At 44.8% G+C, this 26,818-nt stretch overlaps 2 protein-coding genes across 2 annotated transcripts; one reads left to right on the top strand and one right to left on the bottom strand.

Moving 5' to 3' along the window:
• The first annotated feature begins 17 nt into the window (after positions 1-17).
• On the top strand, positions 18-6,542 carry LOC115550438 (aquaporin-9). The gene is made up of 6 exons (XM_030365465.1): positions 18-270; positions 1,146-1,272; positions 1,873-2,010; positions 2,327-2,445; positions 3,408-3,625; positions 4,330-6,542. The coding sequence occupies exons 1-6, from the start codon at positions 193-195 to the stop codon at positions 4,550-4,552; spliced, it is 903 nt and encodes a 300-aa protein (XP_030221325.1). The 5' UTR covers positions 18-192; the 3' UTR covers positions 4,553-6,542.
• Positions 6,543-7,646: 1,104 nt separating this feature from the next.
• LOC115550437 (disintegrin and metalloproteinase domain-containing protein 10) lies at positions 7,647-26,282 on the bottom strand. The gene is made up of 16 exons (XM_030365463.1): positions 26,116-26,282; positions 23,878-24,028; positions 22,580-22,698; positions 22,273-22,431; positions 20,463-20,560; positions 20,097-20,234; positions 17,521-17,613; positions 17,232-17,415; positions 14,804-14,967; positions 14,536-14,719; positions 14,221-14,371; positions 13,613-13,796; positions 12,506-12,614; positions 11,965-12,185; positions 11,746-11,872; positions 7,647-11,591 (listed from the first exon to the last, which is right to left on the bottom strand). Exons 1-16 carry the CDS (start codon positions 26,180-26,182, stop codon positions 11,374-11,376), a joined length of 2,367 nt encoding a protein of 788 aa, XP_030221323.1. The 5' UTR covers positions 26,183-26,282; the 3' UTR covers positions 7,647-11,373.
• Between the last annotated feature and the right edge of the window lie 536 nt (positions 26,283-26,818).

Below are 26,818 nucleotides of genomic sequence, written 5' to 3'. Positions count from 1 at the left end.
CTTGTTGGTCGTTATAAATGCTCGACCCGGATTAGTTAGGATCAGTTGGGACTGAGATGGGTTCATGGATCAATCTTCCCTGCTGAATGGTTGGAGGGGTTTGGGCGGGGGGAGGGGGTTCACATCGTGGAATAACTGGTCGTCCTAACAGCGGCTGACCCAGTGGTGCAGGGAATCACAGCAGGAGACAATATGAGGAGACACTGTGTTCTCAAACATGGGATACTTAAGGAATTCCTGGCGGAGTTCCTGGGGACCTTCGTCTTGGTGGTGAGTACCGGATGCTCCTTCTTCATGCTCACCCTCTTGTTGCTGGCAGACAAGAAATTACTTTATTTACCATGGGAAAGAACTTATCTAATGAGCATGAATCACAGTTTCGTATCCCAACTGCTTCAACGAAAACAGAAAAACATATTACCATGTTAATAAGTAGTAAATATAAGTTAAGTGTGCTTTCCTAAACAGAAAGTTATATAATTTATTTAAAAACATAAAAAACCAAATTCTAGTACGATGGAAATACATTAAACATGCGATCATTAAAATGGGGTTTAAAATGAGTTAAATTAATAAGTGTGCTTCCTGTGCATAGCTGAACAGGGCAGGCCTACGCTACTGTATTTTGTTATATTTTATAACATTGTCATAATGGTGGTACTTGGTGGGAGCCAAATATTTTCTGAGGTGGTATGCGCTATAAAGAGTTTGGATCCGCTGGTGTAGATAGCGTGAAGCAGGCCCTGACCCTGGTGGTGTAGATAGCGTGAAGCAGGGCTGACCCTGGTGGTGTAGAGAGCGTGATGCAGGCCCTGACCCTGGTGGTGTAGATAGCGTGAGGCAGGGTTGACCCTGGTGGTGTAGATAGCGTGAAGCAGGGCTGACCCTGGTGGTGTAGAGAGCGTGATGCAGGCCCTGACCCTGGTGGTGTAGATAGCGTGAAGCAGGGCTGACCCTGGTGGTGTAGATAGCGTGAGGCAGGGTTGACCCTGGTGGTGTAGAGAGCGTGATGCAGGCCCTGACCCTGGTGGTGTAGAGAGCCTGATGCAGGCCCTGACCCTGGTGGTGTAGAGAGCCTGATGCAGGCCCTTGTCCTGGTGATGTAGAGAGCCTGATGCAGGCCCTTGTCCTGGTGTGTGTTGCAGCTGTTTGGCTGCGGCGCCGCGGCCCAGACGGCCCTCAGCAGGAACACCCTGGGCGAGCCGCTCACCGTGCACATCGGCTTCTCCCTGGGCCTCACCATGGCCTGCTACGTGGCGGGAGGAGTCTCAGGTAAATATGCACACCCATAAACAAATGGAAAGTATGTCTATATAGAGAGAGTGTCCATGAGTTATTATTGTATCAACGTGAATTGGGTTTCTGGCTGAGCTATCAGCCGTCCAGGGATCTCGTGTTAGGAGAGCGCTGAGCTCCAGCTCAGAGTCGCTGAATGACAGAAGGCCATCGATTACAATCTGTTGTGCTGCACGGACATAGCATCAGCCCCATGGAGGTCAAACCCCCTAAGGCGCTCCATGTACCGCAAACAATATCGATCGCTGGGCTACTACCATATCCTTGCTGCTGGAAACACTCTGCTCAGAAAGAGCAAACAAGGTTCTCATTTCATCAGCCACGTCAAAGCAATGCAGTCAGATTTACAAACGCACATAGCTCCCCCCCGAACACATGGGTATCCAATGGCGTTCTGCGGCAATTTGACAATGATTGTATGGGGGGGCGCATCTCTGACCGACCCGCCCCTCCAGGGTTCTGCTCCCCTTCTGGTCCTCCTCTGCGCCTCGTAAAAAAGACATCCAACTATGTGACGACAGGCTGATGGTGGAGGTCTCCCCCCCCCCCCCCCCCTCTGCTTTGTTGTGTCCCCAGGGGGTCATGTGAACCCGGCCGTCTCGCTGGCCATGGTGGTCCTTGGCAAACTCAAGATCTGGAAGTTCCCCATTTACGTCCTCGCACAATTCCTGGGTGCCTTTGCCGGGGCGGCAGCCGTGTTCGGCTTATACTACGGTGATGTTTGTGTCCTGACATGATGCACGCACACACACACGCATATTAAATTGTTGTTTTCACAGACTCATCCGACCGTTTACGATGGTAAAAAAACCAACCATCTCAAATGCGACTTATCTACTGTTTGTCTGTGCTGAACAAACAGTAGAGGATGTAAGATTCGTAGAGTTCATCTGTCCATTCTGACCTCCCTAGAAGTCACCAGTCTGTTTAACTACCAGCCCCTCCAATATGCAGGGTTAGGGTTACAAGGATCTACTCCCCTTGTGCTGACCTGCTGGCCTGTTCCTCTGTGCTGTCGTGATGTTTCCAGACGCCTTCATGGACTTCACCAGTGGGATCCTGTCAGTGACCGGCATCAACGCCACAGGTCACATCTTTGCCTCCTACCCTGGACGACACCTGTCAATCCTGGGCGGCTTCCTCGATCAGGTGAGCCCAGACGGCCGTAGACCACCTGTTCTGCTCCAGTCTAACTCTGTTCAGTCTAACTCTGTTCAGTCTAACTCTGTTCAGTGACAGTCTAACTCTGTTCAGTCTAACTCTGTTCAGTCTAACTCTGTTCAGTGACAGTCTAACTCTGTTTAGTCTAACTCTGTTCAGTCTAACTCTGTTCAGTCTAACTCTGTTTAGTCTAACTCTGTTCAGTCTAACTCTGTTTAGTCTAACTCTGTTCAGTGACAGTCTAACTCTGTTTAGTCTAACTCTGTTCAGTCTAACTCTGTTCAGTCTAACTCTGTTCAGTCTAGTTCTGTTCAGTCTAGCTCTGTTTAGTCTAACTCTGTTCAGTCTAGCTCTGTTTAGTCTAGCTCTGTTTAACCCAGCCCTGGTCATTCTAACTCTGTTCAGTCTTACTCTGTTCAGTCTAACTCTGTTCAGCCTACTCTGTTTAGTCTAGCTCAGTTCAGTCTAACTCTGTTCAGTATAACTAATTTAGTCTGACTCTGTTTAGTCTTACTCTGTTTAGTCTAACTCTGTTTAGTCTAACTCTGTTTAGCCTAACTGTGAGTGTTTAGAAAACTATGTCTAATGCAAATTGATTGATCTACTTTGTTTGAGAGCACCTCTTACTGTGCTTTGCTGTCAAATGACCCAATTTCCTCGGGATCATTGCTGGGTCAAATCTATATGCATGGCAGAAAGCACTGTTTTCAGTTTAGGTAGAGTAATCATCCAGAAATAATATGTATAGTGGAAACTCTGTGTTGTTAATTACAACGAATCAATTCCTTCTAGAAAGCTACTAAAACAAGCCCCAATCTGTTGGTCCATGTATCAGTTGTTACCACTATTGCTCTGCCTGTCTCTGGGATGTAAATGAAGTCACATTTCTGGAAGTTGAACGTGGTCACCAATCCGTACCATAACCCTAACCCTAACCCTGACCCCTCCAGGTCATCGGGACCGGGATGCTCGTGGTGTGCATCCTGGCCATCGTCGACGGGGGGAACATCGGAGCCCCTAAGGGCGTGGAGCCGCTGGCCATAGGCCTCATCGTCATGGCCATCTCCGTGTCCATGGGGCTCAACTGTGGCTACCCCGTGAACCCGGCCCGCGACCTGGGCCCGCGCCTCTTCACAGCCGTGGCCGGCTGGGGCATGGAGGTCTTCAGGTAGGCCTCCTGTCCTCACCAGAGCTGGGTCAGAGGGATCCTCCACACAACACTGTTTTATCACAGACCAAAGTACTCGGTCTGCAACATCCCAGCCCGCACATTAGCAGTATAGGTACTATATCATAATCATTTAGAATTGAGCCCCGTTATCAGTGTAAATGATTTAACCTGTCCTTATTTGGACGTGTTTATTTAAGACGAGGATGGTTTCAAATGCGATAACCCAAGATTTTCCTGTTCTATAAAACTACCTTCTTTCTAAAAGCTCAACGCTGACAGTGAAACCTTGTTCTACCGTCACTCTCATTACTTCACAACGGATCCTATTAGCACGATTGATCTTTCCGGAACCCTCCCACAAAGGACCCTTGACTCTGCAGCAGCTAGCAGATCCTGGGTGTTGCATAAGGTTACACAGCAGCACTCCATGCCTGGGAGAGACCCAGAGTAAGCGGCCTGCAGGCCAGGGGTCTTCACCAACCTGCTACCCTCTCCATCACTTTGGGTTTATTCCTACAAGGGAGACATTAGGGTTTTTAGCCTACATTTCTTCCACCCAAGAAATCAACGTACAGGGAATTAAATTACAGATGAATTCTAGGAGCAGGTAGGGGGTGAGGCCGCCTGCTCACTGACTGCTACAGAGGAAGTCTCTGGCATCCAGGAATCAGACACCCTAACCTCCCTTTCCCTGTCCCCAGCACCGGCGACTACTGGTGGTGGATCCCAGTGGCCGGGCCCCTGGTGGGGGGCCTGGTTGGTGCGGCCCTCTACTACCTGCTCATCGAGCTCCACCACCCCCAGCAGCCCCCCCCCTCGAGCCCCGAGGAGCCGGAGAAGACCCCGGAAGAGGAGGACGAGGAGGAGGAAGATGAGGAAGACGACAGTCTCAAGGACAAATATGAGATGATCGCCATGAGCTAAGAAGTGTTGCTATCATATAACATCATACCATGATGACATAACATGATGACATTACATTATAACATACCATTAACCATAACCAAGATGATCACCATGAGTTTGGCAATAACATCACATAATAACATAATGGTCATGTAATATATGTTACATGAAAAAGAACATGACCATGAGCAAATTGTTGTAGCACTTACATAGGAACATCAATTTACATCCTAACGTATTAACATACAATGACAAAGTAGCATGATAACATTATAATGTTACTAAGATGATCGCCATGAGCTAAACGGTTTTGCAATAACATAACATCATAGCATGCCATTATAACATAGCATGATAACATACCATCGTGACATAACATAATAACATACCATTGTAACATTACAATCTAGATGATCCCCATGACCTTAATGGTGTGGGTATAACATAACATTACATTAACTTATAACATAACATATTCACATAACATTATAACACCACAGCATACAATTATAACATACCATGATAACATAACACCACAACATAACAACATAACATAACACCACAACAAAGCATCATAACATACAATTATAACATACCATATATTAACATAGCATTATAATGACACAACATCATATTATAGAATAACCAAGATGAATGCCATGAGCTACACGATGTGGCTAACATAATATCACACAATAACATTACTTCGTACCATACCATAATATTATATCCGAACAAATAAACATAATGTCAAGACATAACTGTGATGATCACCATGAGTTGGACAGTATGGCTATAACATAACACCATAAGAGACCATTATAACATAACATTATAACATACAACATCACACCATGACATCATACCGAGGTTTATTGCCATGGGTTAAACATTGTGGCTATACATAATAACATAATAACATAGCATTGTAACATAACATAATACAATATCATTATACAATAACATAACTGAGATGATCACCATGAGCTAAATGGTGTTGCTTTAACATAACTTCATAACCTACCATTATCACATAACATAATAACATACCATTATAACATCATACCCTAATTGATGACCATGAGCTGAACAGCATTGCTTTAAAATAACACCATAATATACCATTAAAATATAAGATAATAACATGACATAACTGAGATGATCTAGACAGTGAGTCTATAACATGACCCCATAACATCAAAACATACCATAATAACATGATATAACCTCATAACATCAAACCTAAGCTGATCCCAACTGAAAATTGTGGCTATAACCATAACAGTATTTGAACATAAAATGATAACATTATAAAATAACATTATAACATAACTGGGCCTATCTTGCTAACATAACTATGGTCACACTCTGCTTTCTTAACATGCTCTCCAGTTCTAAATCGGTTTGAGTTTATTTTCAGTTACTGACGATTGCGCAAACTTTCAACAAGACATTGTGCATAAAATACATTTTCAAGACAAAAGTCTGCAACAAAAATGTTGGCTCAATTCATACTCCTTTTGTTTTTCAATCTCAGAAAAGTCCTGAATATCTATTGTTTAAGAAGATTTGTGTTGTAAATACTGTCTTGTAAATAAGAGTGATATGTGGAATAGCCTGCACTAGAATGCACTAGATTTGAGAGCAGTCATTTTCTGACACATGATTGTGGTTCCTATGTTATGCTCATCTTGTTAATATGTGATATTTAGGACTGTAGTGCTCTATTTACTTGCATGCCCTTTTCTCTGTTGTGGTTAATCATTTAAAAATAATTCCCTGACGAGGTCTATCTTAAAGAGTCTTGCCTTAATAAAAAAAGGGTTTGAAATTAATTTATTCTTTTAAGTATGTCATATGTCAAATCATGGGCCCCATTGACCTTAACCTTACTAATAAAAAACAGTTTGGTATAACATTGCCATCAGTGACAGACTGCATCTTCTAATGTTGATGTTCATCTTATGTATGTATGAAGGCCTAAAGGAAAATAAAACATATAAAAGTACCCTGCAAGGCAATGCAACTTTATTTATATTTTAACACTTTTCATATACAGAGCAGACTCAAAATGCTATAGATATAGCATTTTAGCATTTATTTGCAGAATAGTTAGAGCATAATCCTACAAACTACAATCTTTCATTCTTTTAACGTGCATAGCCTCTTTGGTCATGAATTAGACAAGGGGTCGTATGCTTTATCTTGGAGACACTCGAGGACGGTGACATCATTACAAGCAGAGACAAGGCCGGTCTGTGTTCATCTGACATCATCCACTGGACCACTCAGAGGAGCTTCATTGGGTTTCTCTCCACTGGTGCATTGTTTTGGACACAGAGCAAAAGGAGAGTGCTGTGAGAAGGGGTTACATGGTGGCCAACACGTGGTCCCCCGGTCACTGCTGACTCCAACATACTGTACAACATACTGTGCCACTGTGGCTTGTTACATTGCACACGTCACAAATGGCCCAACCCGTGATTGGACAGAAGGATCCACATTGAAAATCAATGTGCTGTCACATTCCACTGCGTTAACGTGTTTCCACCGTGACGGTAGGCCTACAATCTACTACCAATGTTACAGCATCAACTGACAGCCTTTTGTCAATTAATTTCCTCTTCTACCAACGACAATAATTTAATGTACAAATAAAGATGCAATTTTGAATGCAAATTAATGGATGAGAAGAAATAATAATTATTTCAGTCTTAACAACAAATGTGTTTTGTTGGCGGGTGTAATAAACTCAGGGTTCAGGTCACCATGCTGCTTGTGTCGCTCTCTGCCGGCCATAAATCATCACTGCATCACAAATTCAGGAGGAAGGAAACAAGGACGTATACGAGGATACGAAAGGATGCTTCATGTTCATCAAGTCGACGTGGTAACACATCTCAGAAGGAAATAATTAAAAAGCCCAAGGCCCATTTCATAGGAAGTCAAAGTAATGAGTTGAGGCCATTGCCTCCTTTGTTGTTGGCTCATGAACACACCAATGTGAAACATCCAAGTAAGGGAATTTATGGACAAGAAATATATAACATTAACGGGAACTGTTGAAAATGAGGCAGAATTATCCAAGAACCAAATGAGATCAGTCAGGAGAGACATTAAACAGGGGGCTAGTTTATTTTGATCGAGTCTTTTAATTAATGCATTTCAAGTACTCCAAAAAATTACATCTCTTTGCACAATACAATTAGATTTTTTTCTTTTTTTCTTTTTAGTAAAAATGTTCAAAGTGAACAAAAATTTCTGATACTGTATAAAACACAGTGAACATTAAAATCAGACAGTAGTTTTAACTTTTTACTCTTGTGTTCTTTCGGCCTACATCACCTACAACATTTCAACTCAATTTGGACATTTCAGTGCACGTTTATTCAAAACTAGAATCAAGACTATAAAATAAAAATGGAAAGTCAAATTTACAGGCATTTTTTTCACCTCCCCACACCCTTGCCACAGAATAAGACAAAATTAAAAATGCAACAATAAATCCATTACACTGAATGTTTTTTTTTCTTTCTTTTTTCCATTGACGATGGGTGGAGGAAAGGTATTATAATCAAATCTTATTTGAACTAGCACACATAGTAACATGAATAACTTATAAGAGAGGTTTATCACACATGAACATCTTACTCCAGAATTAGATTACAAAAAAAAAACACGTATCAAAATGTAATTTTCATCCTCAAGTGAAATGCAAATTCTCTAGGTTCTGTACAAGTTTATATTTATATAGCCCAGGCTCACTGTAGGGACGGAGCCTCGACAATGGAATCAAAAAGATGTCCCCGCTCTGCACAGACCACGTCGATGAGGACAACCTTCAACCTTCAAAACCCCCTTCCTCACTGATGTCACATAAACGGCCAACAGGGACAAGCTCAGTAGTCACAATGCTCTTATTTGATCACTGCAACACGATGGGTGTGATAGACATGAGCACAGATACAACATGAAATCATGGAATAAGTCTTTAAGACCGAAATAAACACGACGAGGACATAAGATACCTATAGTCCCCTGAGGCATGTGCCTGGCTGCCTGTCAGCCAATAGAACGCTCTGTACAACGGCAGTTGGTGTGTGGAACTTTCCTATTGGTGCAATAAGACTTAACAGAGAGCCATTCCAAACCGTGCGCCATTTTATAAAGTTTTAATTTAGCATTAACTCTCATTATTATAACTCTCATGCCGATACATTGAGAGAAAACCAAACGAATAACGTGGAGGTCCAACCGTTGAAAACGGGCTCCCTTCAGCAGTCCTAGAGCCCTGAAAGGGACTTACACTGTTGAGCTTGCGGGAGGAATAAAAGGATCGGTTTGCAGTTGGTCCAACCCAGTCTTTAAAACCATGATACAGTCAGACACAGTATATTCACAAATAATCACTGCATGTTTAAAAGTAGTGTTTTTCTTTTTAGGTTAGTTGTTAAATTTGCTATCCTCCAAATATTGATCTTGTTCATACATTTGCACCAAAGTAACTAACCACAAGAGTAGCACCAAAAACCTTGTGTTTCTCATCTTTAGGGTCAGTCAGGTTTAACATTTCGACTGGACTTTTGAAACAGCTGGCGTACACGAAAAACAAGATCAAAATGAAACAGTACCACTATTCAAAAACTGAAAAGAGTAAAAGTAAAAGGACAGGACTTGGTGTGGCTGCAGCGTTGTGCAGAGAGCCTGCCGGGGGTCTGAAGGCGTGCAGTATGGAGGTCGAGGCCGCGCACGCCATCACATGACAGTAAACAATTCAACAAGGACCGGGTTAAAAACAAAAAGACATGACACACAACGATTAAGTGTTTGTGGATGAAGAAGATGGGCACCCACAGATGCCTTGGTTGGCTAAGAGGTAAGTTTACTTGGTTTTCAAAATAAGAAAATGCCACTTGGATCCGCTTCATCACTCACTTCAAAACACGCCAGGGTTATTTTCTGTGTAGCGCGACAGACAATGTAATAACATTCCTCCTCACATTGTTCCATGTTATTTAATTATATCAGCTAAGGAAGCAAAAAGTGATTACTTGAGACAAATATTACAGACCTTTGTCAATCATTTATCACATTTAAGAGATGTGTCTGCATGCCCACATTGAATAAATTCCTTTAAAAAAAAAAATATAGATTGATCTCAAGAATCAGAAGAATGAATTCATCTCACATGTTTGTACATCCCAACTAGAGTCCCTTTAATGCGTTGTGTTTTCGCCCTTCTATCGTAGCTCTGGGACCAATACACTAGTTTAGATGGGAGCTGAACCCCAGCCTGCCTGGTGACAGGAGACACACTGAGCCCTGCTCGCCACCAGCCAGCTCAAAGAGTTTGATCATCATCACAGGAGCCGACACAGCTGTGAGGGCCAGGGTTGAGGGTTTTAGCAATCTGAGCCCTGAGCTACCCATCCCATCGTCACGTTGGTGACCACGGCGACGGTTGAGCACATCTGTAGAGATGTCTTCCCATTGAGGAACACAACATTTTGTTTTTCCCGCTCCAAGCTTTTGCTTCATATTTGACCAGGTAACATGATTCATCCCTCCTTCGGTTAGTGGTTATTCATTCCTCGATATCAACAACGAAAAGAAAAATTCTTATAGACCATACAAGGCGTTCCATGAACCTAGTGTCACTCCCTTTCCCACAACGCTTTACACAAACCAGCTCTAGGAAACAAGATGTTAGCAAAAAGAAACGGATGAAAGCAAAACACACAGACATTTTTTTCACATGTGATGGTCCCAAAAGGAAATTAAAAAGCTAGGATATAGTGTCTTTCATCTTGTTCCAAAAGTAGGAATAGACATTTGCAATAGGTCCATGCGTCTGGACGTGGGTGTGTCTGAGTGTATGCGTTTGTGTTTGTGTGTGTGTGTCTGTGTCTGTGTGTGTGTCCTCGTTCCGATACGTCCACCTTCATGTGGGCTAAAGAGTCCTGAGAGCACTAACTGAAGTATTTAAAAAGAAAGAAAACAATAAAGAAAACCTTTTAAAAAGTAAATCATTACATTTATAGTAGAAGAAATAGTTTGTCTTCAGGTATGATACATGTCATCTGTACAGTCACATGCGGAGGCCCGGTCTGCAGCAAAGACCGGAGCCGGTGATTCTTTGCCGTTTTGAAACGTGATTAAAAAAAAAATCATCACAAAATAAAAGTGCTGTGGATTCCCCCCCACGGAGTGTTTCCTGGCAAGAGAGTGGAGACCAGTGGCACGGCCTGCCTGCCTTCAAGAAGACGATAAGAGGACCCCACACACACACACACACACACACACACACACACACACACACACACACACACACACACACACACACACACACACACACACACACACACACACACACACACACACACACACACACACACACGTTTCCTTAACTCCTTGGCACTCCTTTTGAAACGAATGAGAAAGAAAAGGTGTTGGAAAACAAAGACACCAGGTCACACTGCGCAAAATGGCTGACAGTGGAGTCCCCTCCACAAAGAGCGAGCCACCGCCGTGGACTGCAAAGTTAAAGTGGTTCCAGTTGGTTTGCTTCTCCCTTCTCCCTGGAGGTTGGGGGCCCCTGGAGTCCCGGCGTCTCCCCGAGGCCCCCTGGCTCTGAGTGGATGGAGGATGTTGACGGTGGCGACGCGTTCGGCTTTTCTTTGGATGGAGGAGTGTCGTATTTTCCCACTGTAGGCACGAGGAGGAGCCAAGGCATTGAGGGGGAAGTGTGGGGGGGTCTTGAGGATCGGGGGTGGGGGGGGGGCTTAGTGTGGTGGGCAGGTGGAGGTGGCCCTGCGGGGGGAGGGAGGGGGTGGGGGCCCTCAGCGTCTCATCTGGCCCATCTGATAGTTCTCGCGGGTCTGGCGGTGGTGCCTCTGGGGCTGGGCCTGCCGGGGGGCCTGCTGCCGGTTGGCCGGGCGCTGGCCGGCCCCGTGGGCCCCGTGGGCCCCGTGGGCCGGGTGCTGGGAGTGGGGGTGCTGGGACTGGTGCTGGACCTGGGAGGCCGCCTGCTGCTGGGCTCGTCGCCTCTTCAGGGTACCTGGAGGGGCGGAGACGCTCGTCACCTTAAGGTTCATGGCTCAGCGGTCGCGCGCATATGGCCGCCGTCACGAGGTTAACGAACACCATCAATCACCACTAGGGTCCACCCCAGCGCTGAGGGGCCCGTGAGAGCACCCTGGAGCCGTACTCACCTGGGAGGGGCTTGGGCGGCGGGAGCTTGGGGTTGCTGCTGGGCGTGTGCACGCTGCAGATCTTGATGAAGCCGGCCATCAGCATGATGAGGGCGATGCCCATCAGCAGCACCGCCCACCAGTGGGCCTGGAGGAGACAAACAGCCCCGATCAATGCCCCGGTCACATGTACACCCCCCCACACGTCACCACAGAGAGCGAGGCCGGCCGGGTACGCACCACGATCCACTCGGCGATGTTCTCATAGAGCTCGGGGTTGAAGATGGCCTTCTTGAGGCGGGCCAGCGGGCCGTCGGCGTCCACCAGACGGCACTTCATGAACACGTCGCAGTAGCCCTTGAAGTCGTTGCAGGGCGAGCCGGCCGGCAGCGTGGTCACCTTCTTGTTGAAGAAGCGCGCCAGTCGCTCCGAGCCCGTGCTGCTGCAGGTGTTGGGGTTCACTGTGGAGGGAACCGCGGACATCTCAGGGTTTAGAGTAGCTCAGGGTGTAGAGTAGCCCCGGGTCTAGAGGAGCCCAGGGTCTAGAGGAGCCCAGGGTCTAGAGGAGCCCAGGGTCTAGGGTATCACAGGGTCTAGGGTATCACAGGGTCTAGGGTATCACAGATACTTTATACAGACTGCCCCTGCACTTTGTCGAAACTCAGAGTCATGCCATGCGTGAAACGCTTATTTTTTGTCTATAATATAAATATTAACTGCATTGCTTAGACGGCATGTGATACGGGAGGGGCATGATGGAGAGGGATGGAGGGGCTCTTACTCTTTTCCATGCAGCACACGTGGCAGAGCTCCGTCTCGTCCTTGCCATCCTGGCTGGCGCAGGTGCAGACCTCCAGACCGTACTTCTCACAGATAGAGCCCGAGCAGCCCTGCAGCAGGGGGAGAGAACAGATCAATGGACGGCTCCAGCAGTTATTCTAAGCATGCCGCACACTGTGGGAGAACACAGTGGCGGAACAAGGACTTGTTTCCAACGGGGTTATGTGGAGTGCACCGGGCTCAGAAGGAGCCCAGCCCCAGACAAGGAAGGACGGTAGCTGGTGGTACAGCATGATGCCTGAGGTGTGGGACAGTGTCCGATATCCAGTACTACGGAGGCCTGTGCACGGTTCCTCCGCAGTCCGTATCCAAAGCATCATCAAAATACAATACACTTCCACGTCAGCCAGGCGGAGAATAACAAGACTCTATTCCCCCCAATATTAAGTTAAAGATCCCATATCATGCTTTTTTGGGGTTAATAATTGCATTTGGGGTACTACTAGAATAGGGTTACATGCTGTATGTAAGAAATACCCCTTATTATTGTCACACTGTTCATTTCTGCAAAACCAATTTCAGCATCTTGCAAAAACGTTCTGTTTTGCAAAATGTCGCTTTAAGGCCCCCCTCCCGAGAAGCCCAGTCTGCTGTGAATGGTCAATACTTTGGGCCTGTGTCGTCAAATTCCCAGCCCTGAGAAGTTTTAAACTTTCCAGGCAGCCGGGAGGCGCGACTTCTGTACTTCAGCACCGCCCACTGCCTAGTCTGATGTCAGACTGTCTCAGAAGTAAAGTTTGAGCGCAAGCGCCCTGTCTCACACACTTATTGAAGGCCATTTTCAGTGTGCGCGAATACTCCCCCTGGCTCGGACTTAGATTTTTCTAGCTTAGCAGACTTCAAACATGTACACATACGTCATATAACAGTCCAAAGCAAAGGGAAAAGTCTAAAAAGCATGATATCACCCCTTTAACGTTTCTCATGAGCACACAGATACTAAATGCCACATAACAGTGAGGATGAGAGACCCTTACATCGTCCCGCATGCCTCTGGTCACAAGACGGCGGGGCGTCCCGTCTGGAGACCAGCTCTGCCTCTACTCACCCCGTTGAGGCAGACTTGCGTCTCTCCGTGGCAGGCGGTGAAGTTGGCCTTGGGCTCCGAGGTGGGGCACATGGCAGTGACTCCGTTGCACATTCCCTGGTGCGCACACTCCGACTCGTCCCTGCACTTCTCGTTGCGGCCCTTGTAGGAGCATTCGGGGGTGCAGCAGGGGCCCTGGCTGGGGCTGGAGGGGGGCAGGATGGGAGCCGTTAACAAGACTAGAGGAACCACAGTACACAAGATGCTGCCCCGATAACGGGCCGAACCGAGGGGAAGTGACAACATAAACAGAAAGCTGAATTATACACGCTTTATATTCAATTCATATTGATGTCTCTCTGCTCATGAGACCAGATGGAGATGCTATTTTATCAGGGATTTAAAAATTAACGCTTTCAATACTCGTATGAAGACCGAGCTCCTCATCAGCGATGAACTGATAAACTGGCTACTGGCTGAACGTTTCACTGCAGATCCAGACCCGTCGCGAGCCAGAATTAAGAGGTGCCGTTTATTTACAAACGGATAAGCCCGACTAATCCATTAGATTAAAATAGGCAGGGGGGTTTCGCTAAAGCCCAGGAGGTTTCCCTTCTGCCCCAGCTGACCTGCAGACTTTGTTGGGCTTCAGCTTGCACTTCTTGTTGTCGGGCTGATTGGCGTCGTAGCAGCACTGGTCCCTGCACTGGTCGCTGTAGCCGCAGTCGCACTCCTCCCCCGGCTCCACCAGCCCGTTACCACAGATGGGCTGGCCCGACTCTGAACCCGCAGAACAGAAACACACGTCAGCGATTCAGGGCTCACAGAAGGAGATCCATGACTTTGTACAGGACTGTGTTTTAACATGTGGTGCAGGGATTAAATCTGAGGTTTCACAGCAACACCGTTTTGAATCGAGACACGATGACACAGGACACACGTACCGACGAAGCAGTTGCCCCTCTTCTTCTCCAACACCTGACTGATGTTACGCACGCTGCAGCTGGAGAACTTGTTGTTGTTGAGCTTGTCTCCAGAGGTGGCGCGGGCGTACATGATGTAGTTCCCCTTCTCCTTCTTGTCCTGGCTCTTGGACTCCCCTGGGGTGCACTCTGTTCCAGAGTCATGCTGAGAGGGGATTCATGCATCAATACCGACTTACAAGAAATAAATACATGGATTTTAAAAGCAGCAAAGGGTTTTCCAACTTACCGGGGAGCCGAAGTTGTGACCCACTTCGTGTGCGAATGTGATGTGGGAAACTTTGGGGGGTACGTGGGAGGCGTAGTTCTGCACGGTGATGATGCCCGTGTTCAAAGACTTCTTTTTCCCATCCGAGTACAGCTTGCTCTTCTCACAGATTCCTCCCGAGCTCCCTGTGAAGACGGAACAGAAACCAGAGATGTTACGTCTCAGGATTACCCGTTTGAGATCAAACCAGACACCGTGTTGCTCCCCAACCTCCGCTGTCGCTACAGGAAAGCCCCTCTGTGTATTCACTCAGAGTTTCAAAGACTCAGCTTGTTGTTATATGGATAATAATCATTCAACAATTTTTATGCCAACGCCATCCATCGATAGGCACATTGACAGAAGAACACAGTGAACACACTGAATGCGTTCACACATACACACACACAAGTCCATCCTGGACTCGTGTGTGAACATTCGGTTTCTCCCATTGAAAGCCTTCTCAGAAATCTGAAAATAATTGGGCAACATAGCCCCTTGGGGAGGAGATTGAGTTCATGGCGAGGAAGAAGAGCTGCAGTGTGCCGAAAAAAAAAAAAAAAAAGGAAGGTGGCGCCCAAGGAAGAAGAAGCCTTCTACGGAGCACTCAGAACGATCTTTATGGGAAATACAGTGAATAATGAAGTTAGAAGGATGAGTGCTGCCAGGATCTGCCCCATCGATGAGCTGGTCGCTTAAAATGCGTCAAATTCAGTATTATGAAATGCAGCATGTTTTTATAGTCACATTTTCTTTCTGTAAAAAACAATCTGTTCAGGTAAATTTGGAATAAATGTGGTACTTCCGTATCACAAGGTAATTGTCATTTAAGCTCCATCATGGTCATCACCATACAGATCAGAATAAAAACTCACTGCGGCTGCAGCTGTCTGCAACCAGAGAGGCAGAGCGTGAAGGTTTCCCCGGAGAGAAAGCTTTAGAAGTATTGGAACACATAAAACAAGCAGACTCAAAGCGGCCGTCCCTCCGCTGTGCATAATACCCATGACTTTAAACAACCAGTGGCCTGTGCTAACGCTGTGTAAAAAGTATAAAGCATACAGGTGCTGTTCTGGAAGGGGGACCTAAACACTGGAGGTCACACCAAGCGCCTTATTAAAACACCGCACCAGCTTTACTCTTGCCCACCTATGGTACAGTAGCTGTGATGACCCATTGTTGTCCTAGGGTACAGTACCTGTGATGAACCATTGTTGTCCTATGGTACAGTAGCTGTGATGACCCATTGTTGTCCTAAGGTACAGTACCTGTGATGACCCATTGTTGTCCTATGGTACAGTACCTGTTATGACCCATTGTGGTACTATGGTACCTTACCTGTGATGGCCCTGCCAATTGATTCTCAACCATGGCCGATATAAGCACAACTACGAGTCTTTACTTGTGGAAGTACCAGAGACGTCTGAAAACCAGACGCAGTCGATTAGGGCTCATAATATCACCCGGAGGCGCACACAGCTTTTGGCCGTGATATTATATAATATAGATATCTATATATTATATAGATAGAGCTCTGGGAGTCCTCATATGGAAACACTCACTTTCTCCTCCATGTTGTGGTTCACTCTGGACTTGCGTGAACCAGATTGTTCGTGCGAGTAAAATACGCACCATTTGTCAATTTGCGCAGCAGGTTTTCTGGCGAAACATTTTTGGCTCTAAATGCGTCTCTGCATTAACTTCGTATGGGTTCAAGCCGCCCCTTCTTTTTTGGTGTTGACGCACCTTTAGCCTGCTACCTCAGGTTGTTAATGAACAAGTGTTGATGAGAGCATTCTCAGGCTAGGTCTGGGCTGATTCATGTTGATTGGACATTTGTGTGCGTTGGGCTGGTTGGGATGTATATCCCATGTGATTATTTGTTCCTGCCATTATGTTAATCATATATATAACAATTGAATAATTGTGTTCAATATAATTTAAGGTTAAAGGAACATTTGTAGTAAATGTTTAATGATCGTTGTTTTTCTTCTTTCTTAAACAAATTCAATCCATGAAATAAACTATAAATTAAATATTAAGCGTTAGTGAAAGCCCCATAAAGGTTACCAGAATTCAGCACCGAAGGCTTCACTCAGAGGAGAAGACTTTCACTTTACCTTCAACCAAATTCACCAGCATGACGAGAGCCTCACTCTGATTGGCTGGAGTTTTTGAACAACTTAACGCCACGGCCATATTATAAAATAAATAAGTGGCGAGCCACGGCCAGACGGACGTTCATTGCAAACTGCAAAGGGGACACAAGGATATTCACACGAGGCAAAAAAACGATACCATTCAAAGCAAACACTTGCCTCTATGTCTCCCAACTCTACATCACTGAACAGGGTGCGAAGGCCACCAACTTTGTCCCTTCCTTAAATCCTCCTGTGGCTTCTCTTCGTACCTGCGGGGGCCCCGACCCAGGCCAAGCCCAGGACGCCGTCGTCAAAGTCCCGGTCGGTGAAGACGTAGGCCAGGCAGTAGTCGTCGTGGTTCTGCTCAGAGTTCAGCTCCAGGAACTTCTCCACGCCGATGTTGGCGAAGCGGAAGGGGTTCAGCCGGTCACGCTCGTCGCTGGTGGTGTTGATCTGCAGATCAGAGGCGGTGAGACAGAGGCTTCAGGGACTAGTCCATTTACCAAGGATCCATTCAGAAAGACCACAGTTCAAATGGTTTACAGCTCATACACTCACCCGGATCCTCTTCACCATGAAGCTGATGTTGCGAATGCCCATGAAGTCCGTGCCCTGGTAGATGGCATCGATGGCCTTCACATGGCTGGAGATCTGAGGATGAAACCGTGGCTTAGCTTAGGGATTCAGGTGTCATATTGTACTACTAATAAGGGCTGTTGGAATGAATTCCGGGAGTGGAATAAAAAAATAGAAATAGAATACTGAAACTCTACGTTGGCTATAGTAAGCACACGCAATCCTTCTCACCTTGGCCTACCACGTATGACAACAAAATACTATCGTCTCGTCACACCTGATTAACAATAAAGTTTTCCCGCATGTTAAAGGTATTTAAATAAGCCACGATGCAAACATGGATCCGGGGCCGTATTACAGAAACTTCCTATCTTAAGTTAAGATAGGAGAAGTGTCAGATAGGATTTTTCTCAATTAGGTATTACAGAAACATATCCTATCTTAATTTAGGAATCCTATCTTATCTCAGGTTAAGATATCCAAAGTAGGCGATCTAGCATCGAAATTCAGCTTTTATGTCTTTTACCTAGCAACAGATGAAGCTTACATGCGTATCCAATATTATTTAACTATCCGTTGACGCAACGGAGAAGGCAAGCGCTGTGATTGGTCCTCTAACAAAATAATTTCCGGAATCACTTTGCACCTTATTTACTTTGTACATTGTTTACTTTGCTCATTAAGGACCAATAAAACATCAAACAAGTTTTGTAAAGCTTTGGAAGTTTATTTAAAACACTATTCACATGGTTTGTAGTCAACATAAAAGATCGATCGGGCAGCGAATTGCATTGCGTATCCGACATCCCGACGGAGAACTTTGAATGCTCGAGGGGTCTCCGTAGTTACGGAGTCGGATTACGGATTAAGCCTTTCAACCAACATATTTCGTCGATCACCATTAGGCCTACGTCTACACTTTTGCTGCGCTACATGTAATAAAAGTGCTGCAATCTCGCTAATTTGTAACAGTAAATGACAGTTAGGAGAGCTGATCGGTCATCCTAAGGTTAGGACAGTTTATTTGGGATTTTGGTAATTTAGGATATTTCTGTAATACACATTTCCTGTCTGGAGTTAAGATAAGAACCCCGACTTTAGGATCGGCCTTTCTGTAATGACTTTTTTCGTAAATCCGATCCTAACCCTTGTTACCATAGATACCAAAGAGATAAAATAGGATTTTCGAGTTAGGAAGTTTCTGTAATACGGCACCATATATTCACGTACCGAGTTGAAATTAAACATTGGCTCTCAGCGTTCACTGCTATCAAGGTGAATTATCAATTAGGGATGGGCGATATGGCCTAAAATCCATATTGCAATATACATTGCAACCTATTGCGATAACGATATCACGATATATAAATCATAATAGAACCATTTCAGAACAGGTTACATAGACTCTAAGGAAAGTCAAACTGCTAAATGTATAAAACAAAAGAAGAAAGAAACTTAGTATGTCGTTTAGAGAACATTTATTGCAAAACTAATCATACAACATAATGTTGTAGCTGTTGAGACTTTAAAAAAGAAAAAAATCTTCTGTGTAATGACGTATACTTCTCTTAATGAAATTAAAACTGGTGGGGTCTTGTTAATAAAGAAACGGATACTGTGAATTAGGGAAATACGTCCAGTATTAGGCATGGCTATTTTAAATAAAGAAAAATCTTCCAAGTGTGAGCACAGATACTTGCTATTAAAACTTACAAAAACAAGTGCAAAATGAACGCGTATCATTTTGAAATGAACATGAAATGAGCGCAATCACCAGTTCCTCCGTTTCGCTTTCAGCCATATTTACTTAGATGACGATGATGCGTTGAAGCCGGTTGGAGCTCATGGCTCTTTAAATTTCGCGGGTCGCGGATGATGCGTTGCAGCCGGTTGCAGCCGGTTGCAGCTCGTGGCTCTTTTTAAAAATCGCGGGTCGCGGATGATGCGTTGCAGACGGTTGCAGCTCGTGGCTCTTTATATTTCGCGAGTCATGGATAGATCGCGTCAAACATACTTTATCGCGATAGAGCAATATAACTAAAATCTCTATCGTAGGCCATTTTTTATCGTTTATATCGTATATCGTTTATTTCGCGCATTCCTATTATCAATGCATATAACAGATAACGAAAACTTGGTCTATGAATATGGTTACTACTATGGATTCAGCAAGAACACCGTTTTTAAAAAAGTCAATAGGCTGTTACCTCCACCCTGACCTGCAATTTGAACAGTGGCCATTGGGACTGCGACAAAGATACCCGATTGCGATTGGTTACATCGATTTATTTCACCACTTACCTGGGTGCATAAATTAATGTTGCTTTATCGCAAAACGGATTAGAGAGGAAGGTTGACAGCTCTGATACTGATTGACTATGCATGGTATTTTCTAGGAGGTACTATTTCGTCTTTTAGTCTCAAAGCTACAGGTTGCAAAGTTATTGATAGTTTGGTTGTTGCTCGGTGAGATAGGGCTTCACAGAGGCCAGCAGGTCGACGGCAGACCTCAACCCCCTCAACACCAGACCCTCCTGCTAGTGTGACCCTGGGCTCACCTGGGCGATGACCGCCTCCCTGGTCTTGTAGTACTTGAAGAAGAGGTGGTCGGTCTGGATGAAGAGCTGGCAGGTGTTCTTCTCCGCCTGCGCCATCCTCTTCCTCCTCAGCAGCATGGGGTCCAGAGAGACCTCCTCCTGCCAGGGAGGAAGAGTTGAACACACAGATGAATAAAACATCAGGAACTTCAGGATGAGTGCAGGTAAATAAATGATGTTGGCTATTTTTAGGTAAGTGTTCCATGATACGATGCATTCATGACTATACATGTTGATTCTTAGTTAAAAAGTACACCCATCACAAAAGGCACATTGCTGTGAAATAAATTGAAACGTCATTAAAAACAACAACTGAGTGTACTTTACCGTAGAATCCTCTACAGCTGAGGCCTGGAACCTCTTCATCCTGTCGAACACAGAGTGGTCCGCACAGCCCCCTTCTGGCCCATACTTGTGTGGGTAGTCTAGAGGAGAGAGCAAGAGAGGTAGAGGATACGCTGTGCGACTGCTAGCTCAAAGGTTCAGGGTTCATACCCCAATGTCCGCAGACGACTGATAAAGGCTTGCTAGACAGGTGTCAACTCCGCTCATTTTCAGGTGCATCCATCAGGCAAACTATCACAGGACAGCCATCCTTGCGCAAGATGCTCAACCTGTACCTGCCCTTTAATGACTGCAGGGTGCGAGTGCGTTTTTTGACAGCGACCCGGGCTAGGCCAGTTAGCAACTGAGAGCTGCAAAGGTAGGGCCCTATAGTTCTTCTAACAGAATCAGGGACCGTCACTTAAAATGTAGGTTATAAAAGCTGTATAGGGCCCTGAATTAAGTTAAAAGAGCCAACTAGATATTTGAAAACATGGGCGGAAAGAATGATAAAAAAGATATCCACAACTAGAGCAGTCTTACAAAAGAAGCTGATAATTTAGTCTTAGAATGCTGCGTTTTCACCAACCTTAAAATAGATTAAATTGAAATAAATTACAATATATAATATCAAAGATTTCCCTCTACATAAATGTATGCTTCCTTTGACATTCTTGGTGCAGCAACAAAGCCATAATGTGAAATTCTTTCAATTAAAGCCTTCTTGATTGACGTCCAAAACTTTGAAATAGGATATCAGCGGTTGAAAAAAAAAAAAAAAAGCCCATGAAGAATGAATGCGCACCTCCAGAAATGCAGGAGATAACAATTTGAAGACTTTTCCAATTTAGTTTAGCAGCCTGAAATACTTTGGATTTCAGAGCGCAACAGTCAGGGTGAAAAGATAAGCAGGAGGCAGAGCGTTCAGATGGCTTCTGCGATCACTCTGTTTAAAGAGGAAATCTCAGACCTGCTGGGTTCCTATTATGCGTTCACATTAAGAACAGATGTCGCCGGTGAGCTCTCCTACCATTATGTATACGTTTCCAACAATGCTTACCTTCTGTAACCGTAGTTAAAAAAAATAATTAAGAATACATTTAACAAAAGGCTGAGATGCTGAGGTCCTGATGGCCACCATGCCGTCTATACACACTGCACTGTCAGTCACTTACAGTGGTAAAGGCGTGTCTGATGATGATTAAACCCTTAATATAGATTGAGAGCAGGCGACAGATATAGAGAGTGAGATAGGCAGACCAACAACACAAGTCCAATTACAGAGGACAATGCTACTTAACACTGTGAGTCGGTCACTCTATTTCAGGCAGCGTCTCCAGGCCAGATAACAGTCTTGCATGTCATGGTACGAGGTACACTGAGCCTCTCCTTCCTCACCTCCTTAGCCCTCGTCATCTCTCCTGGCCATTAACCTCTCTCCCTACCGCCCACCCTTCCCACCGACCCCTCCGCGTATCCAGAGATGACAAGACCCCACAGGGGGCAGGGCTGGTGAGTGAGCAGGACTGTGGAGGGTGTCGGGAGGTTGTGTGTGTGTGTGTGTGCTGGCGGGGACAACAGTGTGTAGACGGCTTAATTGAGCCGTGCAGCCCTGGGGAGAACGGCCTTGTTACTCAGCTAATGAGCAGCCTGGGTATGCCGGCTCCTTGAAGAAGGGTTCGGGGGGGGTTTACATAAACATATCACTTCCAGTCTGTCTCAGCTTAGGCTGGGAAAACAGTGTTCACACCCCTCCCTGTGTGTGTGTGTGTGTGTGTGTGTGTGTGTGTGTGTGTGTGTGTGTGTGACGCACTGATGTCGTCCTCGTGGTAGATGACCGAGTGGAAGGGGACGTCCTTGTCGTTCAGGTATCTCTCGGCTGGCTCCACGTAGTAGGTGCCCTGGTAGGTCTGGATGAAGCCCTCGAACTTGCCCTCCACCACAGAGCCGTGGCTCAGGGTACCCTTCTCCCCTGAGGAGACAGAGAGGAGGGGTTACTGGAAACACACACACACACACACACACACACACACACACACACACACACACACACACACACACACACACACACACACACACACACACACACACACACACACACACACAGAGCTAGAGCTCACCGTAGATTTCCCCTGTGTATATATGGGAAGTATCATAAGGTATCTCAGTGCCCGAGATGTCCACCTTTAGGTCTTGGGCAAATATGGTGGTGTCTCTCTTCATCCGCAGATTAAATTGTCTGCAATGAGGGATTATTTCATTAGACAGAGGGCAAAGTTAGACTTAAGAAGACACTGGAACACACTGCATCATGTTTTGCCTCCCTGGCTCCCTAGACTACAGTCATACTTTAGAGAAAGGAAAATGCACATCAACAAGTATAATACAAATGGTGTTTGGCTGTTAAGCCCAAGAATGACAAATAGTTTTCTGTTGAATTATTGAAGAGCAGAAAAATGAGGGCGCGAAACCATTTTTTGTGGTTGTTGACAGGGAGATATTGTAAACAGTGCAACGCAGATGACACAAATTTCTTTTTTTTAAATGCAGGTACGTATGGAATACAGGGTGTGTGTGTGTGTGTGTGTGTGTGTTGAAAGCAATGCTTCATTAACAGTTAAACAATCAGTTTTCAAACACAAGATCTGCTCAATTACATATATATTAAAAAAAACATCAAATGTTGTATAATTCAGGGTTTACAAATCTGAAAAGCCCTTCTCAGCATTTCTCAGGATGAAGAGGTATTAATAGCTTATAATAATCGAAGCTGTTAATTCCAGAACCCAGCTACGCATATCTATAGTGCGTGAAGCAATGAGAGGTTGGAATGAAATGTATTTCCAACTGATCAATCAAGCGCAAAAAACCCAAAATAAAGACTACAACGCTGCCAGGGGAGACCTTTGTGTTGACAAAGGAATCAACATCTCCCACCCAATCTCTGGTGTTCCTCCTCTCTTCTTCATTTCCTTCCCTGTTGAACAGAATCTATCCATCCATCCATCTTTGGCACAGCAGACCCTGCCACAGGCAGGAAGATAAGCGCAATGTACGCCAAGCTCCAGGCCAGATGGTCTCCTCTCGCTCCATCAACCCACTGAGTATGGCTGGACACGTTCATGCAGATCACCCACCACAGACCCCTTCTCCTCAACAGCAGCCACGCAGGGCTCCGTTACAGCTAGGCGACCTCGCCAAGAAAACAAATGGAAATTATAGCTACTAAATATAACGACGACTATAACCAGCAATACTACAAAGAAAACTCATCCAAAAACAAACTATTTCAATCCACTCTCTAAGCGCATGTGTCACTCTAATTACACACAGCGCGTTGCATAAGCAATGGAAACTGCCTGGTTGGTGATTATGGCGGCGTGCCAGAGTGAAATAAATAAATATAATGATCACATACCTTCCGTGTGCGTGGAAATCTAAGTGGAGGAACTTGTCCTCGTGGGAGAGGGCCCTCTTGACTCTCTGGTGCTTGTCGTCCACTGGGTCCGTGTCGTAGGACAGACCCTCATAGTGGCGGATGTACTTGTTCAGGGGATTCCCATAGTGTCCTGTGGGGTTCACACACAAAACACCTTCCCTTCAGAATAGGTTTCTTATTTTTTTTTTTACCATTAAAGCAAATACAGTTCAACAAAAACACTGATTTGTTTGTGAAAATGTAGTACGAGTGTTAGCCCTGCTACTAAGATGAGGCAACATTTTATTTTAGTATGCTTTTGGTGTATATTTTTATAACTAAAACTTAACAAGAATCTTTAGTGATTATGCTTCTTTCAATATACTATCAAGTTATAACATTATTTGGCATTATCAAACAGCTGCAGTCAAAAAACACGTTTTTAGGACAGATTATTAATAATAAAACTAGTCGCAGACGATAAAATAGCTCACAACTGAATGTTAATGTGTTATTTTTTGTTTTTCATATTAATGGGTCAATTTCAAAAGTCATCAAAACCTGAGCATTAGGGAATATGTTCTTAGGGCCTACATGACATGTCATGACTTTTTTCTCCTTCAATATAGACTACTGCATTTCACTATTCAATGTATATGAAATAAGGCTAAAATCAATGTCACATACAAATATGGTCAAGCAGACCAGAATTCCCTTTCAGTCACAAAACATTTAAGTCTGAACCATTACGTTACATTTTCCACCTATACGAGAACAATGAGTAAAATGACAATATTGTTTGTGTTATGGGTTTGAATAGAAAGGATACAACATTAATTCATATATGAATATTGATTAAGGTCATGAACTGTGGGAATGTGTACGATCAACGTTACCGTCGAAAGACGGTTAAAACCAGTTTGACCAGAATTGAAAGTATTGTGAAATTAACAATACAGTATATTTTGCAACAGTACTAACCTATTCAAGACACAACTAAAGAAGATAAGCATGAAGAGAAGAACCATACACAGTGGGCTGCTGCACTGCATGGACAGCTAGGACACATCACCCACAGCAATATTAAAGTCAACATTGTCATAACTAACACGTTACATGAAGAGAGTATATGTGCCACCGATGATCATATACGTTACCTAAAGTTATTGTAACGCTAGTTGACGTTACAATGGCGCTAGTTAACGTTACAACAACGTTAGTTAACGTTACTACCTGACTGTGACATTAGGTAAGGTTAGAATAAGGCAGTAACCTGGTAACCTTATTGTAATGTTAGTTGACGCTACAATAGGCAGTACCGTTAACTAGCGTTATTGTAACGTTAGGAATAGGATCATCGGTGGCGCACAGAATTATTAAAAGGTATACAACCTATATCAAACCGATACTTTTATACCTAACGTTACAATAAGGCAGTACTATAACTAACTGAACGTTAGTGAACGTTACTGCACTATTGTAACGTTAGGTATGCACTCATCGGATACCATCATGTAGGTTTATAACATAACCACATCTGTAAGCAGCAAAAAGAGTAACGTCAACCCATGACAGTATGCCTCCAATAAGAAATGTCATAATACTGCATGACCTAAAACCCCACTGAACATGTCATGACATCTAACGACATGTCCGTTATTACGCTTTAACAGACAGCGTCCTCGTTCGCTCCAGGGTAGCCTAGCCGTGGACCCATCCATATAGCCAGCGTCCTCGTTAGCTCCAGTATAGCCTAGCCGTGGACCCATCCATATAGACATCTTCCTCGATAGCTCTAGGCTAGCCTAGCCGTGAACCCCATCCATATAGACAGCGTTCTCATTAGCTCCTGGCAAACGCTATGCTAACCTAGCCATGGACTCCTCCACATCTCAACTCACAACAATGGCTGTCGGCGGTGTTTTCACCAAAACAAAACCCTTAACGAGCCCAACCGAAACCAAAGAGGTGAAAACACATTCCGTTACACAGACGAAAGCTGCACCGTTAAACGAGCTGAACAAGCCAAAGGATCAACCATGATGAGTTCGTCTGTTAACGGGACCAAATCCAACAATAAGGACGCGGTGTTCGGCATAACAAGCAGGCCCCGGTTCGCTCCCACCGCTAGCCTAGCCTGCTAGCCCCTCCTAGCTTTGCGCTATCTCTCAGCTCATCGGGCTTAATTCGCCCAGTGAACACCACTTATGTCGCGTTCGCTGCGGTCGCCTTGCTTACCTTGAGCGTTGTTCAGTAGACATACAAAGAAGAATGTTTTAAAGAGAAGCATATCTGATAAATCCATTGTTAAAGCATCGATGCCGTTGTCACTTCTCGTCCTCCTTAGATAGGCGCAGACGCCCTGTGTTTATCGCCGCAGCTTCCTCGCCGCCGCCTCCCTCTACTTTCGGACGCCTCTACGTCACAAGCACTGTTGTCATCCCGTCACACAATTCGCCTTTAATTTTTTGTTTTGTTAAAATCCTTTTTTTTTTACAAACCTTTTCACAATTGCAGAAATGTGCATTACAAATTCCATGAGTTTTAGTCATTCAATAACTATGGGAAGAAAAATATTATTTCAAATGCCTCATGGGATGTTAAGTGCTTATGGCACAGAAGGAGCTTTGTACAGTGTGAAAGGCAAAAAGTCAAAATAATGCATATTAATCATCAGCCAAGTATGTAAGTGGCGACAGTATCTCAGGGGGTTGACTGGTTCGTTTGTCGAGCTCCCTTCTGGCTTGTTGAAGTGTCCTTGAGTGAAACACTTAACTCAATACTGCTCCCTTGAATGAGGGAATCCAAGACACAATTAAGAATCTCTCGGAGTGGCCATATTAGGTAGAAACGTGCTAATCATATGATGCTGTTAAATGGCATCCATTAGTTATAGTAGACTCTAAGATGAACACCAGCACATTGGCTTGAGATCTCCCCA

This window comes from Gadus morhua, chromosome 9 (genome assembly GCF_902167405.1).
Source record: "Gadus morhua chromosome 9, gadMor3.0, whole genome shotgun sequence".
Lineage (NCBI taxonomy): Eukaryota > Metazoa > Chordata > Actinopteri > Gadiformes > Gadidae > Gadus > Gadus morhua.
The sequence above is the reverse complement of the archived record's forward strand: the minus strand, read 5'-3'. Positions and strand labels throughout refer to the sequence as shown.